The sequence below is a fragment of the Phoca vitulina genome, unplaced genomic scaffold (assembly GCF_004348235.1).
Source record: "Phoca vitulina isolate PV1807 unplaced genomic scaffold, GSC_HSeal_1.0 scaffold4, whole genome shotgun sequence".
NCBI lineage: Eukaryota > Metazoa > Chordata > Mammalia > Carnivora > Phocidae > Phoca > Phoca vitulina.
The window spans coordinates 13765139-13784459 of NW_022589707.1; the positions used below are offsets into that span (position 1 = coordinate 13765139).

Consider the following 19321-nt stretch of genomic DNA (forward strand, 5'->3'; position numbering starts at 1 on the left):
CACATCCCTGGTTTTCCAGACATGGGCAGTTTCCCTTAGCCTCTACTTCACTCTCCTGCATGGGTGGGAATCTCAACAGCGATTCTCAAACGGGGGCAAAAGACAGGCATTTAACCTACAGAAGGGCCCTGGGCCTGCCCTGGTCCCTCTCCTTCCCAGCCACCCCCACCCGCAGAGCCCTTAACACGGAACCATCCCTGGGGGCTGCCATGCGTGATTGCTAAGAGTGTGTCTGCCACAAACAGTGGGACTTGCTTTCTTCTTGGCCTGAGACCAAGAAAATCACAGGGAGGAGATGGCAAATTAAACAAGTCTCCCTGTGAGGGAGGCTATTTACTGGCTCCGCACTGGCATTGGCCCTCCGGGGAGCTGGGGAACCAAGGACTGGGCCAGAGAGAAAGCTCCTTTTTCAGGACAACATGCCCGGGCTGGAATATCATGCACCCGCTGCTGCCGGGGGCCAGTGGGACTTTGGGGACTGGCTGGGCAGGCATTTGGGAAGGACATGCACTCCCCCTTCCGGCCCTCCCTACATCTGCCCACCGCCCTCACATAGAAATGGGCCCATGTCTCCAAGGGACCTGTCTTTCCACTGCCACAGGAGCACACGTGAAAACCCTCACCCTCATGTGCACACTCACCCACAAACATGCATGGGTAGGAAGAAGGAACTGTCTTAACTTGCCGGTGAACAGCCTTCCCCAGCGAAGCTGTCCCTCCAGGCTGGTTTCTTTTACTCCCCCCTTCTCCAGGCTGTGACCTTTGAGGGTAGAGAGGGTAGGAAATGTTAAGAGGTGGGCTGTCTGAGCTCCTTCAGTTGGGATCCCATGGACATTGGCCAAGACCCAGGCGCTGGTGTTGAGAGACACCAGGAATGGGAAATGTGCCCTTCTCTGGTCTTTCGAATGACAGAAGAGGCTGGTATAGAACATCTTCTGCCACTAAAGTCACTCCCGTGGGACGTCGCAATTCGATCGTGGGAACACGTACAGGCCCTTCGGCTGTTGATTCCCAACATTTCCATCATGGGTTTTTAACACCAATGGTGACATCTGAGGAAGAAAACCCAGTCATCTGGGCCAGTATATGAAGGTAAAGTCTAAATTAAGCCCATCTCTGTTAGAAACCAGGCCAGACAGTGAAGACAAGGGGGCCGTGGCAAATGCTCTTCTAAATCCAGGAGGATGCTGAGTAGTTGTGGTTTCCAGCCCAATGACAACTCAAGAAATAAATATGGTGCCATCATTGAGAAGTCCACAGGAAGTAAGACGCCATTCTCGCACTCAGAGACTCAGGATCTGAAGGATGAGGAGGATTCAGACACAAATCATTGTTACCATGAGAGGAGCATGGAATTTCAGTGGAGAGAGAGAACAACTGGTTATGGAGAAGGGACATTTGAGAAGGATCTTGAAAACTGGGTGGCTTGCCATAGTGTGGAGGGCTGTGGGTATTAAGAGGGCTTTTTTTTGGTTTTCCTTCAGAATGGAACAACACAAGCAAATGCCTAAAGGCTTTATTCCTTGATTTTCTATGAATTACCCGGTAACAATGTAGATCACGTTCCATCCCCTCATCTCTTCCACAAAATAGGGAGGCGGATGAGAGGATTTGAACATTGTTCCTAATACCACACACAAACACGGACTGCTCTACCAGAAGCTCCTGCCATTGACAGTCCCAGACCTGGGTGCCCTTGTGGATGTGGGTCCAATTCAGAGACTCACACGGAGGTGGGGAAGAGCCAGACGCCTCTCCTTGCCCCAGCAGCAAGTGGGGGATGGCTCTATCTTAGTGCCTGTCCAAATCACTGCTTCCTCCCTCCAGATAATCCCAGTGACAGGTCCCCGGGAAGGGGGCACCAAGGTCACCATCCGAGGGGAGAACCTGGGCCTGGAATTCCGGGACATCGCCTCCCACGTCAAGGTGGCCGGTGTGGAGTGCAGCCCTTTGGTGGATGGCTACATCCCTGCAGAACAGTAAGTGGAGGCCCCATGAGACATAGGGTGGTGTGGCTATCTGGTGTTGACTCGCCTTTCCTGGCCAACAACTGACAGCCAATGGCCAACAGTGTTAGAGACTGTTAGGGTGGTGGGGGAGGTAGAATGCCCCTAACATTCTAGTGTCCTCCCCAGCTCTTGAACTAGCTAGCTGCCATATTGGCAAGTGTAGAAAGGGGACATGGGGCCAGGAGGGAAGAGAAAAGTGATCGCTACCTCCTTGAGGTGTGGCCATCGGTGGTGACAAGACAAAGCAAAATTAAAATCTGCAAGAGAAGTATGAGTTCAGTTCCCTACCCCCTTGCCGTCCCCAAGTCCCCACTCCTGTCCTCCTCCAATTACGAAAGAAGCTGAGGCTCTGCTACTTTCTGTGGAGACTGAAAATGAAACCTCACACCCACTCCAGCCTGGAGGCCTCTGGGATTGTTTTTTTCCATGCAAAGGCTGCTGGAGCATGGAGTGGGTCATTCCATAATCAACCTTTACCTCCCAGCCCACCTGTTAGAGGAGATGTGAGAGTCATGTATCATTGCCTTGTAAATAAGTAAATACAATTTTCCAGCCCAGCAAACACCCCATGAAATGTTTACCAGCACAACAGAATCTATATTCTATACCATCTCGACCGCCCCTCCCAGAGCGACACCTAGCCACTTGTCCTTAATAACAAGTAAGTTATTGACACTTTCTAGGTCTCCCTTAGGTACGTCAGTACAGCTTACCTGTCCGCTTGCTGGGTCTTGCCCAGATTTAGTGATTCTGGAGCCGTCGGTACCACCATCTGATTTCCATCCAGAGCTTCCTAAAGCACTCTTAGTAGTTCCTGTGACTGAAGGATCTACTCTTGATGGAATTCACCTCCCTGGTACCCTCATGGCTTATTTGCCCAAAGAGCTTTCTGTGGCTCTTTCAACTTTTGGAGTCCTTCCTAGAACAAAACCAAAGCCAACTGCTACCAATCTACTGTGATTTGGGGAACTTTAAAATGCCCTACTCTGGACCTGCATAGCCAAACAGAAAATATATGATTATAAAGTCACATGATTGCAATATCGTGGTACTAGTTAGATCAGTGGAAGAAGATGGAACACCCAGAAAAGAATCCTGATACATAAAAATTTAGTATATGGTAAAGGTGACATTTCAAATCAGCAAGGAAAGCAAAGATCAGTCAATAAGCAGTGGGGGTTAACTCTCATAAAAAAAAAATATATCCAACCCTCATTTCACATTATACACCAAAATAAATTGCAGACAGATTAAAGAGTTAAGTGGAAAAAAATAAATCTGTGGAATGATTAGAAGAAAATGCAGGTGAGAATTTATTTGATTTCAAGTAAGGGAAGTGCAACTGTTCTAATAGCAAAAGAAAAAAAAAGTTATAAAAAACTATTAGGGGATCTGAGTATATAAAACTTAAAATGTATACATCAAAAATCCATGTAAGCAAAGAAAAATATGAACAATAAACTGGGACTAGCGATATACCCTATGACAGTTAATATATGCTTTTTCTTAATATACAGAGGTTCCATAAGTAAAAAGGCAAATATCACAAAATGAGCAAAGAGCATGAATGAGCCTGAATGTGCAATTCACAAGACAAAGAACCAAAAGTCATAAAAAAAAGTTAAATAGCATTAGTAATCAATGAAATGAAAATTAAAACAATGGGGAACAATTTTTAAAAGTTAATGCCCAGTGCTGGTGAGAAGCATGAGAAATAGCACACTCATACATTCATACTTGGAGGGTAAATTGGGACACACTTTGTGGAAGGCAATTTGGAAATGTGGATTGAAAGCCTTTACCCTAGTCATCATATTTCTAGAACTTTACTTAAATAACCAGAATGCACAAATATTTTTTTGCAAGAATACTTATTTTGGTCTTATTTATAATCGTGGAAATGTAGAAGCAATTTGTATATTTTAAAATAGGGAATTAATCAATTCTTAAATTATTGCACATGCCCAGGACAGTAAATTATATAGCCATTAAATCTGATATTGCAGAAGAATCATGACCAGGTACATACTCAAGGTGTATTAGTGAGAACATCATTCACCAAGCAGAATAGAGTTTCTAATGAATTCTGTAAAAGAAAAACAAGACTGAAAACCCGAACGCCAGAATGTTGACAGTGGATATTTCTGGGTGGTTCAAATGGGGTGAGAGGAGGTGTCTGTATGGCAAGTGATTTTATGCGCTTTCTCTTTTATCTTTATACTGAACATGCACTAATTATGCTATCTGGACAGAAAGGCATATATTTTTACTGGACTCCCACCCAGAAATTTTTTCTTTCTAAGAGAGACACAGAACCTAGAAGGAATAAAGTAAAAGAAGGAGCCACTGAACCACAGACACTTTTAAACTTTAGTGTGGCCAAAGACATTATAAACAAAGTTGAAATACAGACGACAAGCTGGGAGAAAATAATTGCAATACTTACTAGAAAAAAAAGTTAATACTCCTCATTCAGCAGCTCCTACAAAAAGACAATTCATTAGCAATATAGAGATAGCTTCAGACCAATTGAAGGAAAGGCTATCTAAGATTTTTTTACAACCACACGCACATACTTGCAAATATCTGCAACGTCACTAGTAATCAGGGAAATAAAAATGACAGCAAAAAAAAGGGATCATCTTTCCCTATTATATTGGAAAAACTTTCAAAGGATTGATACTATCTGGTGTTGGCAAAAGAGTAAAATAATCTCACTCGATTGCTTTTGACAGGAGTACAAATCGGTAACAACCCTGTGGGACCATTATTTTCTTCCACCTATCAAACATCACATACATAAACAATGACCCCACAAGCTCCCCACTTAGAGCCTTATCCTAATAAATGTGCAATGCTTGAGGATATGTGTATAAGTTGGCTCATCCTGCAGGGTTATTTGGAGTAGGAGAAAAATGAAGGGATGTTAAATGTCCATCAGTAGGAGGCTGGATAAATACACAATGGTGCAGCCGCGGCATGAAGCGCTATGAAGCTGTCAGAAAGGATCCGGTAGGGCTGTGCATGCAGCCACACGGGGCAAGTCCGCGCTGGGCTGTGCAGTGAAATGACCAGGGTTTGGGACAGTGGGTAGTTATGTTTCACATTTATTTTAAAAGTCATGTATATGTTTATATAGGTATGTTTGTATATAATTGTACATGTGAATATATATAACACTTATGTTTACATGTGTGCGTAATAACCAAACACACACACACACACACATATATACACATACATGGGTGCATATGGGCAAATATACATATTTGGGCAAGTTGCCTAACTTTTCTGTGCCTCAGCTTCTTCACCTGTAAAATGGAGATTTTGTATATATTATATATTACATATGTTTGCATAGATCTAGAGAAAGGTCTACGAGTGTATATATATATATCAAACTTTGAAGAGAGATTAGGAGTGAAGAAAGGGACACTTATTTTTACAGTCACACTTCTGTACTGTCTTGTTTTCAAGGGGTATGAACAAATTTTGTAATTAAAACAAGGAACATTTTTAAAAGGGGACAAATGTACGGCTCTCGTCTACCCCTCCCCCTCCCCCCAAGCAGGAGTCTCTCCTCCTGACCAAGCACCCAGCTGGGGCTGGAGATGAAAACACTCCACTGAGGCAGTCCATGCAGTAGGAGCCAAGGGCCCCTGGGTGAGGGTCTGAAAACCTCAAGTCTGCTCCTGGGTCCCTGTCTGACGTGCTGTGGGCCCTTGGGAAGGTCACTACCTCTCTGGGCCCTGCCAGCCGTGTTCCCTAAGCTGTTTGGCTGACCCATTCCCTGCCCTCTGGTTCACAGTTGAGGGGACAATTCCTGAAAGAGGGACTGAGTGTCTGGGGTCAGAACACAGGGGCCCTCCCCTAGGCCTCTCACTTGGCAGGGATGTCCATGGAGACCCCTGTAGGTTGCATTTCCCAAGAACCAAAGAGGAGCCTTGCAGGGAAGAATCTTTCCCCTCCGCCTCCCCTGCCCATCCCTGAGACCCTACTGCAGAGAAGGGGCCAGGGGAGGTGCGGGGGCCAGGGGTCACATCTGGGGTCCTGTGACCCTGCTGTGACCACGGGGATCTGTCCTCTCTTCCCTGCAGGATCGTGTGCGAGATGGGGGAGGCCAAGCCCAGCCAGCACGCAGGCTTTGTGGAGATCTGTGTGGCCGTGTGTCGGCCCGAGTTCATGGCCCGGTCCTCACAACTCTATTACTTCATGGTGAGTCCCGGCCACAGGCGACCTGCCCGGGCGCAGGCCACAGACCGCATGACCGTGGTTACGGGCCAGGCTAGACCTCTGTGGGCAGACCCCAAGCAGCTCGTGGGAGTCTGTCCTGCAGCGTGAGAACGCAGCCCTGGAAATCTGAAAGACCGGATTCAAATCAAAGCCATGCTGTGTCCGGCCCTGATCCAGGGAAGCCGCCCTGGCTGTCGGGCCCTGCATCCACCTCGGGCTGAGGGGCTGTGTGTCTGGGCCAGGAGGGGGGCCCCGACTCTGCCGCTTACTCACAGGGTGAACTTGGGGACGCTGCTTAGCGTCCCAGTGTCTTCATTTCTAAAACGGGGGTGATAAGACTTGCATCTACCCCACAGTACTGTTGTGACAATTACATGAAGTAGACGCATCACTTCTCTCATCTGCATGGTTTCTGTGCCCGCAGGACTGCTGTGCCCTGAGCTTTCCGGGTACATTCACACCCCATCATTTCTATCCCATCATCCGCTTTCAGCCCGCCTTCTCCACTCCCCATCTCCCCATCCCATGACTTCCTTAACCCCACCCCCATCCCACACCTCCCCTGCACCCCCACTCCCCCTTCCTCTAAGCCACACCATTACCCTTCCCTGCACACCCCTCCCTTCCCTTCCTGTGGCCTGTCTGCAGACCTCACCCCTACCACCACATTCCCTCCAGCCGGGACCCTCGCTGGCCCCGCCGAGGCAGCCCCTGGTGAGGGGTTCTGGGGGGCAGGGGTTCTGGGGACCTCTCAATCCCATGATGTCTGACATGCGGGAGGCATGCATGTCTCTGCTGTCCCTCACGCTGCCTCATTTTCCAAACTGTCTTACCATCCAGGTCACTTCTGGGGCTAATGCCCGCTGTGATAGGATAGTTTCCTCATGGTTCCACGCTGCTTTGGGAAGCTGGGAGCCTGAAGTGATGGACTTTATGCCTGGGCGTCAAATGCTCCAGAACATGTCACGGGGAGCCCACTTTTCACCCTCCCTTCCCCCACCCTCCACCCCTCCTCCCCTCTCCTTCCTCTGCCTTCCTCCCTCTCCTCCTCCTTTCTCCCTTCAACTGACAACCATGTATCACCTTGCACGATCCCTTCCAATAGATTATTTGATAAATATTTGCTTCATTGGTTGAATCTTATAATTCGGTGGCCCTGGCTTGTGGGTGTTCAGGGATGACTCAGACCCTGCACAGCCCCTCCCTCAGGGGGCCCGCGGTCTAGAAGGAGAGGTAGAGTGTAGGATGGATGTACATGCGGACGCGACTGTGGTGGGGGCCCAACCCTGCAGGAATGTGCATCAGAGGCCTCTTCCCGCTGATGCCCTGCTCTTTCTGCTCCCTGCCCTACTCCTGAAAATCTTCCCTCCTTCTACACACAGTTGGTCACGCTGCACACACAGGAACTCACGTAGAAGAACACACATATGTGATGGATTTAATGGATATGTAGGTTTCCCCATCTCTAGGATTTGTACCCCCACCTTCTTCTTAAAGGATCCGAGGAAGTTTCCCAATGAAACCCAACACACCTGCACACAATTAGCGATACATGAATACCTGTGTATATGTAGAGAGACAGCATGTATACTGAACATGATATAGATGGATCTCTACATAAATTGTCGATCCAATGGAGTTGAGATACTGAGAGGGAGGGAGACAGACAGAGACAGAGGCAGAGACAGCACTCCCCAAGCGTTTAGAGGTGTGGCGTGGCGCTGCCGTGGGAACAGGGAGGATGCCCCTGCGTGGGCAAAGCAAGCACTGGGCTTCCTCAGCCAGTCAAGTGCCCCGAGCAGTTTGCATCCTGGCGTCACTTGGCAGTGACAGAATGGATGGTACTAGGGATGGCTGAAGCTTCCTTGGGGTGCTAGCCATCTCTGCCATGTCTCACCTCCGTGACTCACTCCAAGGCCACTGGACCCCTGGCTGTCCGGCTGTCACCTCCATGACCCACCCCAGCTGCCGGCTCCCACAAACAGTGCATCCCCCTCACTCTCTTTCCCTTCCAGACAGTGGGACAGAGGCACCATCTGTGGGAGGTGACCCCGAGTTACAGAACCAGAAAACCAGCAGGCGCCTTTGAGATAACTCGTTTTGACCCAGCTCTCCAATTTTATGATCAGAGAGGTTACGAGGCTTGTTCTGGGTCACACAGCAAGATCTAGGCAGAGCTGAGAAACGAAGCCTCTTCCCACAGCCTCACCCCACCCTCGTCTAGGTCTCCGTTTGGGCCAGGAGCAGCTCTGGAATGAAGCATTCCTTCGTTTTATGGGTGCCAGGGGGATGCCAGGCTCAGGATCTGCAGGGACCCGGTGGGCGGCAGGGCGGGTGGGCCCCTGCGAGCCGCGGTCAGCGAGTCACGGGGGCTCCTCCTGTCCTCCCAAGGTGTTAGGGATTGAGGCCTCTCTGGGGAGGTGGCCTGCCGGCTGGGAGCCAAGTAAGTTCAACTTTTGGTGCAGAATTCTTTAAGGGGCAGGGAAGAGAGAAATCTTCATTTAAATGCAGATACAGGCTTCACCTGGGACTGAGGAGAGTTTCTTCCATTAAAATGCTAATGAAAGAACAAATCGCAACTCCAAATCCTCAGCTCACAGGTGCCGCCTCCCCTCCATCCTCACTCAATCCACTGACCCTTCTTCGCTTCTCCTCCTGGGTTTTCCTGGGGCCTTCAGGACCCATCGTTCTGGCCTCTGGCTGTTTGGGCAGCTCTCTGGAAGAGGCCTGTGGAAGGAGCAGATCACCTTCCCAAAAGCAATTGGAGAGGTGGTAGAGTCAGGGCTCTGGAGTCAGATCTCAGACGTGCCACTTTTTAGCTGTGTGACCTTGGGAACTTGACTTCACGTCTCTGAATCTCTTCTGTAAAATGGGTAATAATACCTACCTTGTAGAATTGACTGGGCACATACCTTATACAGAGGTGGATGAAGAGAAAGCCTGCCAGGTAGAACACCAGCACACAGCAGCTGTTATTATTACTGTTATTAATAGAGAGGTGTACACTCTCAGGGTCCAGAACACGGCTTATCCACACAAGCCCAATACGACTTCGTGGGCTCGTTGGGAGGCCACCGTTACTGAGCGGCTCTGAGAGCGGGGTGCTGCCTCTTCAGACCCGGGTTGTGTCTCAGGCCAGATCCTTTCCTGAACAGACACTGACTCTCTCGGACCTGAAGCCCAGGCGGGGGCCCATGTCCGGGGGCACCCAAGTGACCATCACGGGCACCAACCTGAACGCGGGCAGCAACGTGGTGGTGATGTTCGGGAAGCAGCCCTGCCTCTTCCACAGGTAACTCACCTCCAGGCAGGCCTCGGGGGCTCACAGCCCAGAGGGTGGGGTCTGTAGGGCTGCCCCAGGGCTACAGACTTCCGGAGCTCACCTCTTGGAAGTGCTTTCTCCTCCCTGAGAAAGTGGCCGTTCTCTTTGAGGGGGGATGGTATGGGCATACCTGACTGTGGATGTTTTGGGCTCAGTCTGGAGACCTGCCAGGCAGCCCTTCCTTAGTTGGGCCATTCATTGCTATTGCCCACCATTTAGCCTCTGTGCCCCTATACCAGCCACTGTGCGGAATCCTAGGGTTTCCCAGGACACCCTGGGGAATCTAGAGCCCCTGCCCCCTGCTGCAGAGCCAGCTGAGCTGAGGTGAGGAGCTGAGGCCCCTACCCAGCTGGCTGAGGTTGGACCTCCCAAGGGCAGCTGACTTTCTCTCCCCTGGCTCCACCATCCAGGCTCAGAAGGGCACACCTTCGATAAGCCAGGAGCCTGGAGGGTGGAAGGCAGGCAGGAGGTTCGTCTGATGCAGGACTCGGAGACGTGGTGGGGATGTGACATTCTGCCGGGGAGCTTCTCCCGGGACAGAGCTATGCTGAGGCCTGTGGCAGGTCGGAAGTCAGGCCAGGGGTAAAGAAAAAATTGTTCTGACACTTGCTAAAATAGTGAAGGAGAGTTTCCTCAGGACTATTGCAGGAGGTGTCAAGACTATCACAATGGGGAGAGAAAGAAATCAGTCTTGACTCCAAAGACAGCAAAGGCAGCTGGGGATTTACAGCCAACCAGCAGAGCGAGGGGGTCACTCGTGTGAAATTACTAAGAAGCAACAGCAAGAAGAGGAAAATTCTCGCTAAACCGACTTAACAGGATTCTTGCTGCAGGTGGCCGGGGTGATCGGGTATCAAGGGGGCGGGGGGACTCTGGGTGACCTCACTTTGCAGGATTCTTGCTAAACATGGCGTTTGGCAGGCCCAAGATGGGGCCCAAGGATGAGGCCTCGTTGAAAAGGGGTCTCAGAGGAACCTGTCTATGGGTTTGGTGCAGGAGAGAGTCTTTGTCAGTAGTGCCTGGAGCTTTCCACCTGGGGCAGTGCTCACCGTGGCCTCTGAGGAGCCTGGGAACAGGGAGGGGTGGAGGGCCCTAGCCCCCGCCTGGACCCCGGTCCCCTTCAACACTCGGGAGCCCAGCTGCATGTCTGCCCTCCTTGCAGACGCTCTCCATCCTCCATCGTCTGCAACACCACATCCTCAGATGAGGTGCTGGAAATGAAGGTGATGGTGCAAGTGGACAAGGCCAGTATCCACCAGGACCTGTTCTTCCAGTACATGGAGGACCCCACCATCGTGCGCATCGAGCCAGAGTGGAGCATAGTCAGGTAGGCATGGCCCTGGTTGTCCTTCCTTAACTCTCCAAGAGCCAAGGACAGCCTTGGGGCCCAGTTTTTCTTTGAGGACTGATGAATTGGGGTTGGTTCAGAGCACCCCCCAAATCAGACCTTCCTGCCAGGGTGCCCTCCTTCTACTGAGAGTACCTCTGAGTGGGCCCCGGCCCCAGAACCCAAGCTCCAATCAGCAAGAGCCCATGGCCCGTCATCTGAGGATTTGGTGCGTGCCCCTGGAGGCCATGATCCCATCACTGTGCCCCTGGAGGCCGTGAACCCCCAAATATGGGCGGTAATTCCAGTCCTGCCGAGGGATGGAGGAGAAAGAGTAAGATCAGATCCAACTTCTCCTTGGCCTGCTCTTAAGCAAAAGTGTGTCCTGACCACCAGGGTCCAATGCAGATGTCCATCCTCTGGGCTTCTGTAACCTCCTGCCGTGCCTCCGTCATTCTCTGTCAGGACCCCGGGTTGTCTGCTTGCTTCGTCCTTCCCTCTACCACAAACTCCTCAAGCACAGGGACTGAGTCTTGTTCTTTCCGCCGCCGGCCAGCACAAGTATAGAGAGCGCATGTCCTGGGAGGGAGCTGGGTGTGTGCTCTTATAGAAAGACCCTCCAGGGCCACCTCTCGCTCAGCCAGTCACAAGCCGACTTGCACCAGCTGCATACCTTTCTGGCCTCCCCTCTTGCGAGATTCACCGGGGGCTTTGGAGACTCCAGGATCCCTGGGGACCCTCCCAGCCCCCCACTTGGTGGGGCTCTGGAGTGTGACATCTCACTTCCGGGAGGGAATTGCAAGCATGCTGTTCCGGTCCCTGAAGGATACATCGTAATGGGAAGGTGCAGCAGAGAGCATCCCGACAGCGAGGCCCCTGCTGACCATTGGGAAATTGCTGTATCAGGGGCTGAGGGGGATGCAACAGGGCTTGAGGTCAGAAAGAGCGGGCTCAGCCCAGCTGAATGACCTTAAAGGTGACTTAACTTCTCTGGGCCTATGGTTTCTCATCTGTCAACTCCCTCCCGGGACTCTGGGAGGGCTAAGCCGGATGCACAGGCACAGTGCAGCGCCTGGCTCAGCTCTCTCCCACTGCCCCTGGCCCAGTCCTCAGCCCTCCCCACTGTTGGCTTCAGTTCTAGAGGGCGTCTGGCATCGAGGGGAGGGGGAGAGCATGAAGATGTGGTCTCCATGGCTGAAGCAGGAGTCAGGGACCAATCCAGTCCAGAGAATAGTCTTCTAAACTAGGGGTCAGCAGACTCCAACCTGGGGGCCAGATCTGGCCATCTGCCTCCTTTTATGAATAAAGTTTTATTGGAATACAGCCATGCTCATTCGTGTATGTTTTGTCTGTAGCTGCTTTCTCACCACAGCAACAGAGTTGAGTAATTACAACAGACCATATGGCCTGGGAAGCCTAAAATATTTACTCTCTGGCCCTTTGCGGGGATGTTTGCCATCCCCGGCCTTACACCCATGAAAGGCAGCCCTTGTGGAGATGAGATTGGCTTGTTCTCACCGGTTACTCCCTAAGACCCACACTTTATAAGCGTTGGCCGTGTTTTTAAAGTAGATGACTACAAGGCACAGAAAGGGGGAAAGCATCTGTAGAAAGCACTTCTGGGATTTTCCCCCAGGGCCTGGTGAATCCAGGAAGTTGGTGTAGCCCTTGGTGTAGACAAACTCTGCAGCTCCCTGAGGAGGCCTGGTTTAACTCAGTTCTTCCTCAAGTCATCAGCACGGAAATAGAGACATCGTCCTTCCTGGCACTCAGTAGCCGACCCCGAGTCACATTCATAACCAGTGCGAGGTTGGAAGCACGTTCTGGGCCTGCCAGCCGGCTCCAGAGTTTTTGCTGCAGTGAACAGATTCTCTGAGGGGCGGGGCCCTGCAGAGCGCGGCTTTGCACCACTCACAACAGCCTGGGCTGCTCACCAACAGGGATGGGGGGTTGAATTGGTGATTAAGAAGATTGGGAGATGGCCAGATAGCAGAATCTCATTCTGGAACACCGCCATGGGCAGAAGAGCCTGTCTGGGTTTTACAGGAATCTTCCGGCGTGTGCGAGTGTGAGTGTGTGTGTGTGTGTGTGTGTGTGGGAGTGGGGGACAGGTGGAGAGCAGGGAATAACAGGGAGTACAGAGATGGGCCGAGGCACAGAGAGGGAGACATGAATATGGGTGTCACGGATTCTTCACTCACCAAGCTTATAACTAACTCTTCCAGATAGTAGGATTCTTCTTGAAGATACTCTCTGGATTGTGGAGAAAGTGACTTGTCACTTTCCTTTGAGTAGCCCCCAAGGAAGATAGCTCTTGCCTCAGGTCAGCTTCTCAGAGCCCTGCATACAGCAATTGGCATCGAGGTTTTCTTTGGAAAGTTACACAAAGAGGAATCTCCTGCTCCCTCCTCCTCCATACCTGGCTGACACCCAGGATACAGGAGACCTGAGTCCCAGAACATTTGCTGTTTGCACCACGAGGTTCCTGGGTGTCTGGGCCTCTGCCTTTCCCAGATCTCAGCAGACGGAAGCTTCCAGGGTGAAATTGTAGTGATTCCTAGGGAGGAGACTGTGCTCAGACCCTGGATGGTTTAGTGGGGAACATCTTGGAGCAGGGCTTTCATTAGGCCAGGGCCAGGGTGGAAATCTCCCTGTGACTGGTGAGGGCTGGGGGAGAGACACCAGGGGGCTGCAGAGAAGCATCCGGCTCAGGTCAGGAGGCTCCAGAGCCTCCACGGGTGTCCACACTCCAGATGCGCTCAGTGCAGGATGGCCATAGACATCTGGTCATCACTGCTGTGATGAGTGATGGCTGCTGAGAGCTCATCCTTATTCATTCAGTTTGCCATCATTGTCCCCATGAACATTATCACGCCTCCTGGTTATCATGGCCTTTAACGTCGGAGCTCAGCCTGATCATCATCGTCATTGTCATCAAGCCCCATTGCTACTCCTATCCCTGTGTTGACATGCCTCCTTGTTTCTCCCCCCCACCCCCGTCAGTGGAAACACACCCATCGCCGTGTGGGGGACTCACCTGGACCTCATACAGAATCCCCAGATCCGTGCCAAGCATGGAGGGAAGGAGCACATCAATGTGAGTCCAGGGAGGGCAGGGGGCATGAGGCTGCCCACTCAACATGTCACTTTCCCAAAAGACATGGGGCGTCCTGAGTAGGGCAGGCCACCCAGACACAGATGACCCATTGCATGTGACACCCTGGGGCACTGGGATGGTGAGGTGAGGAAGGAGACATGAGGGCATTTTCGTACTTTGGGGTACAGGCCTGGAGGAGCAATTGCTTTGGGGGGTTCTGGGGTTTCATACCCTTATTCCTCCGTCTTTCAGACCCCCAGTGCTGCCCCTTAGCTCAGAGATACCCCTGTCACTGCCACACCCCTGTGGCCACTGCGGAGGCGGGTGCTAGTTGCAGTTTACTCTTTGAGTGGCCAGGTTCTATGGTCCTGGATGCAGAGGGGCAGCGACCCATCCCTAACTGTCCCATGTCAACCCCATGCTGTATCCCAGCATGGAGGGCGCCCTGCTGGGTGTGTGGGGCTGTGTGGGTCCAGACGCTGCATGGTCTTGCCTCTCTGGCCCCCTCCAGCTCTGTGAGGTTCTGAATGCTACTGAGATGACCTGCCAGGCTCCGGCCCTTGCTCTGGGGCCCGACCACCAGTCCGACCTGACCGAGAGGCCCGAGGAGTTTGGCTTCATCCTGGACAATGTCCAGTCCCTGCTAATCCTCAACAAGACCAACTTCACCTATTATCCCAACCCTGTGTTCGAGGCCTTTGGGCCCTCAGGAATCCTGGAGCTCAAGCCCGGCACTCCCATCATCCTGAAGGTAGAGTGAGGTCGTAGGCAGGAGGTGGGAAGCAAGGAGGCTGCTGTGGGGAACGGGGAGGCTTGTCAAGTCACAGAGAGAGGCCCGATTTCATCACTGGAGTCCAGAGCATGGAAAACATGGGCTCTGAGTTTGGATTGAGAGGCAAACTCTTTAAAGGCCATGGAGACCTGATCAGGGCAGCTGGATCCATCCTGGCCATCTGACTCCCAAGCTTCCTTTGTCCCCGGAGTCCAGGACCTGGGAGGTCCAAGGCTCATCCTGCTTCTTCCCGTGTAGCCCTCCGCAAGCCACAGTAGAGGGTTTCTTTGGAGCACAGGTAGCAAATTACTTGTAACTCCTGTGACAGTTTGGAGTCAACTGGTGGTGATTGACCATAGCTCTGTGTTAAGAAGGATTCTGAGGCTGCATTTGGATAAGCTAGAGAGTGCCTTGATTGCTGACTCCCCACTGAGGAAAAGGGAATGGCAGTGTAGGTGTCATGGGGTTTGGGGACTTACTATGGAAGGTGGCCTCTCCAGCACTCGCCAGCAGGATGGGACCTCTGGGTGGGGGGACGTGGCAGCCAGCCGGCAGCTATGGTCCTGACTCTGCGGTGCAAACCAGGGCTTTCCTGTCCCTCCAGGGCAAGAACCTGATCCCCCCCGTGGCCGGGGGCAATGTGAAGCTGAACTACACCGTGCTGGTGGGGGAGAAGCCATGCACCGTGACGGTGTCCGACGTGCAGCTGCTCTGCGAGTCCCCCAACCTCATCGGCAGGCATAAAGTGATGGTGAGCCAGCCGGGGCCCCGTTCCGGACGGGGCAGGCACTAGGGATGCCAGAGCATGAGCAGACCGGGAGGGGATTCTGGCTGGTTCCCCAATGAGAGCAAGCAAAGCAGCATGAATGATGTGTGCATCGCCAGTCACAGGCAAGAGACCCTTGCAGGAGGGGACCGTGGTTGGCCCGAGGAGGTCCATCAGATCATGCTCTGTGCCTCAGTCATCCGTCCTTAGCCTGGGATGAAGCTCAGGGAGCCACTCACCGAAGTCATGTCAGACTTCTTTAGGTCCCAGCTGTGTGCTGTTTCCTTACGAAGATGACAACCCTAGTCCTGGGTACTGTGCAGCTTCCCGTCTCTGAGCCATCCAGACACCCTGCTCGGGCCCCACAACCCGCCTCAGCTGTCCTTACAGCCAGTGACGGCTCTCCTCCCTGGAGCCCTTTCCCCGTCCTGCCCCGTGGCCAGTTCATCGACAGCCCGGGGCGGCTCCCCGCACTGCTCTGCGCCCGCTCCCAACTCCCTCTCGCCTGCTGTGTCCCCAGGCCCGCGTCGGTGGCATGGAGTACTCCCCGGGGATGGTGTACGTCGCCCCAGACAGCCCACTCAGCCTGCCCGCCATCGTTAGCATCGCCGTGGCCGGCGGCCTCCTGGTCATCTTCATCGTCGCCGTCCTCATCGCCTACAAACGCAAGTCCCGCGAAAGTGACCTCACGCTGAAGCGGCTGCAGATGCAAATGGACAACCTGGAGTCACGAGTGGCGCTCGAGTGCAAAGAAGGTACTTGGTGACCCGGGACCACAGCCCCACGCCCGAGGCTGTGCCTGCGCGTCGCACATGGGCGAGCGGCTGGGCACCTGCGGGCAGTGCTGGGGGCCGGGCGTCTGACCTCTGACTCCGGTCTCCGAGCTGCGTCCAGACCCAGCCCATATCCCAGCAGACGCAGCCCCTCCCTGGGCGAGGCCGCCCTCCCCCCAGCCCTCGAGGTGCCCCCCTTCCCTCTCTCCCCAGGTCAGCAGGGGTCCTTTCAACCCCCCAAGGGCAGTCTGCAGCCCCGAGTCCTGTCCGCAGGGGTTTGATGCTCTCCACTCGGGGAGAGCTTAGGGGGTCTTGACATGCGGCGGTCAGCAACCTTGAGCTCCCTTCCTTAGGGAGGACAGTACAGCCGTAGCTCTGATTTGAGATTTAGAAGGAAGAGGGTTTCACAGCTTATATTTTTAAAAATTACCAACACCACCATGATATGAAATCAGCAGCATTAAATCCAAGAAGGAAATTTAGGAGTCAGACTCTTGTCGCCCCAGGATATCATTTCGTGAGTCACCCTCGGAGGGTCTGAGTGGGTTCTTTGCTATAGATTTATTCTCGGAGTCAATCCAGCCTGTACCTGGGGCCCTCCCATCCTCACCAGGGAAGCCGTGGCTCCGTCTGATGGGGAAGTGGGCCCGTCCCATCCCTTCACTACATCCTTAGCTGTCAACATGGCATCAGCCTTGTGGGACTGTTAATTACTGCCTTTTATTATATTTATGCTGCTTAATTTTTTTTCTCCGCAATGTACTCTTCCCTCTAATTAGGTGTAGTGATTAGAATCTCTTTTATGTGTGGCAGGCACGAGGCTTTGAATGTTGGAGGCGCTTAGTGACTTGAAGGAAGGCTGCAGACCGATAAAAAGCCAACCCCCTCCTTCTCCTCCCCGCCAGCTGAGCACCCCAACCGGGAGGGGGCAGAGAGGGGAATGCCAAGCCAGGTTCCTCTCAGAACATTCTGGAGAAGGAGAGATGAGAAGCCAGACAAGGAGTCCAGCCGTAGAGTGTCCACGGAGGCACCAGGAGAGGGCCTTGGCTTCTGGCTCGGGGGAGAGCTCTCCTGCACGAGTGGGCACAGAGAGAGATGTAAAGCAGAGCACACGGAGATTAGCCTTGAAGGCATTTGTCGGGGGAGCCCAGAGCTGGCCCTCGGACATATAAGGGGCAGCTTGGGTCCAGGGAAGGTGACGCCCCAGAGACTTGGCAGTAAGCCAGGACGTCACCTACACACAAACCCAGAAGAGGCCCAGCCTAGGCCCTTCACTGCCTAAACTTTACACACATGTGCATCACTGTCCCACACACTCACCGACGTACACACACACTCGGACGGTCACACACACCCACGCATGCCCACACGCACGTGACACACACTCCCACACATCCATGCTCCTCAGTACACACAGGACTGCTGGTCCTCAGTGCTTTTGGCGATGGTACGGGCCAAAAACCGTCCCGACTCCTTTCATACACGCGAGGGCGCACACACTGGTGTAAGTTCCACTCGGAAGCGTGAGTCACTTGCCTTGAGAGGGACCCTGTGCGTCCGGGTGACCAGGGGTGCAGGAACAGAGCAGCCCGGGGAGGCCTGCAGGAGCCTGTCCAGGGGGCCGGGTGGTGTCTTGTTCTATCAAAGAAGCAGCACTGCTATTCTCAAGAAGGCCCAGAAACCCGAGATCCGGAGGCCCAAGTTGGCACTGTGGGGTGCAGCGGGGCCCCCGTCCTCAGTGCCTGGGCCCGCCATGTTGTGTTCGTGTGATCAGCAGAGCCCACAAAATACTTTTCCCCGATTCTGGTGTTTATAGAAATATTAAGAAGGATTGCATAATCAGTGCCCGCTGGCTGTTCTTTGCCAGCATGGGCTAATCCATCCTGGCTGGGTGCGAGCATGCGTGTGCAGCAGGCGTGCATGCGTGTCAGAACGTGTGTGCGCGCCCAGGGGAGAGGCGGAGCAGGAAAGGGCCTGGCGCGGCATTTCTGACTGCCTCCCAGGGCGGAGGGCAGCCTGGGAGGAGGGCCGTGCTCAGGACTGAGCGTGATCACAGCTTCGGTGCCGTGTAACCACCTGGGCCATGTGCTGGACTTTCTTGGGGGCCAGAGGGAAGGGGGTCTTGCAGCTCCATGGTCATCGGGAAGCCTGAGCTGCCTCCACGGACAGCCATGCCCACATGCAGATCATAAATCACCACTGAGTGGCATCACCTTGAGGAAGGAAGGATAAAGATACGCCCCACATATGTATCCGGAAGGAATGTATTAGTGTGGTGGAGGCTTCATCTGGCCCCACTGGTGGTTTGATGGTTCCAGCTGCCTGGCCCAGAACTGGGACTGCAAAAGAAATTATTCTTAACTTTTCAAAGGAAGACCACTCTAAAAATGCAGAATTGGGAATAGACCCCCCACCCCTGGAACCTCTCCCCTCCCTCCCCCATCTCTTGATAGGGGTGTCCCCCCACCCCCAGCATATTCTGCAAACCAAAACCCTTCATCTTCGGATGGGGAGGCACTTCAGATCCCAGCAGCAGGACAAATCGGTGGACAGCCCACCCCCAGCCATGCTTTGGAAGGGATCTGGCCCAAGACTCGCCTCCTTGTGCTACATCTTTCTCCCCTTCCTATGTCCTTCACCCCAGCTACTTAAGACATCCCGCGTTATTCCTGCACACCGGCGGTCCATTGCCCATGTCTCCCAGGGGCCTGGGTGAGGGTTCCGAGCATTCAGACTCAGGGTCTGCCCCAGCCGGCATTCTCATGGGCTTCCCTTTGTACCAGCTTTTGCCGAGCTGCAGACAGACATCCACGAGCTGACCAGTGACCTGGATGGAGCTGGGATCCCCTTCCTGGACTACAGAACCTACACCATGCGGGTGCTGTTCCCCGGAATTGAAGACCACCCGGTGCTCCGGGACCTCGAGGTGAGAAGCAGCACCCACGACCAAGCCTTGCTCCGTCAAGGTGTTAGTGTGGAGAAAGGTATTGGTGACCTTCAAGTGCAGCCACCTTGTTGGGAG

At 53.1% G+C, this 19321-nt stretch overlaps 1 protein-coding gene across 1 annotated transcript in view; it reads left to right on the forward strand.

The window, feature by feature from the left end:
* Window positions 1-19321, forward strand: part of PLXNA4 (plexin A4) — a 418730-nt gene that overhangs the window by 350546 nt on the left and 48863 nt on the right. The window contains exons 13-21 of the mRNA XM_032401552.1: window positions 1828-1979; window positions 6107-6224; window positions 9398-9534; window positions 10727-10891; window positions 13895-13988; window positions 14500-14739; window positions 15365-15511; window positions 16047-16281; window positions 19083-19225. Of these exons, the coding sequence (XP_032257443.1) occupies window positions 1828-1979; window positions 6107-6224; window positions 9398-9534; window positions 10727-10891; window positions 13895-13988; window positions 14500-14739; window positions 15365-15511; window positions 16047-16281; window positions 19083-19225 (1431 nt within the window). The remainder of the gene's footprint in view (window positions 1-1827; window positions 1980-6106; window positions 6225-9397; window positions 9535-10726; window positions 10892-13894; window positions 13989-14499; window positions 14740-15364; window positions 15512-16046; window positions 16282-19082; window positions 19226-19321) is intronic.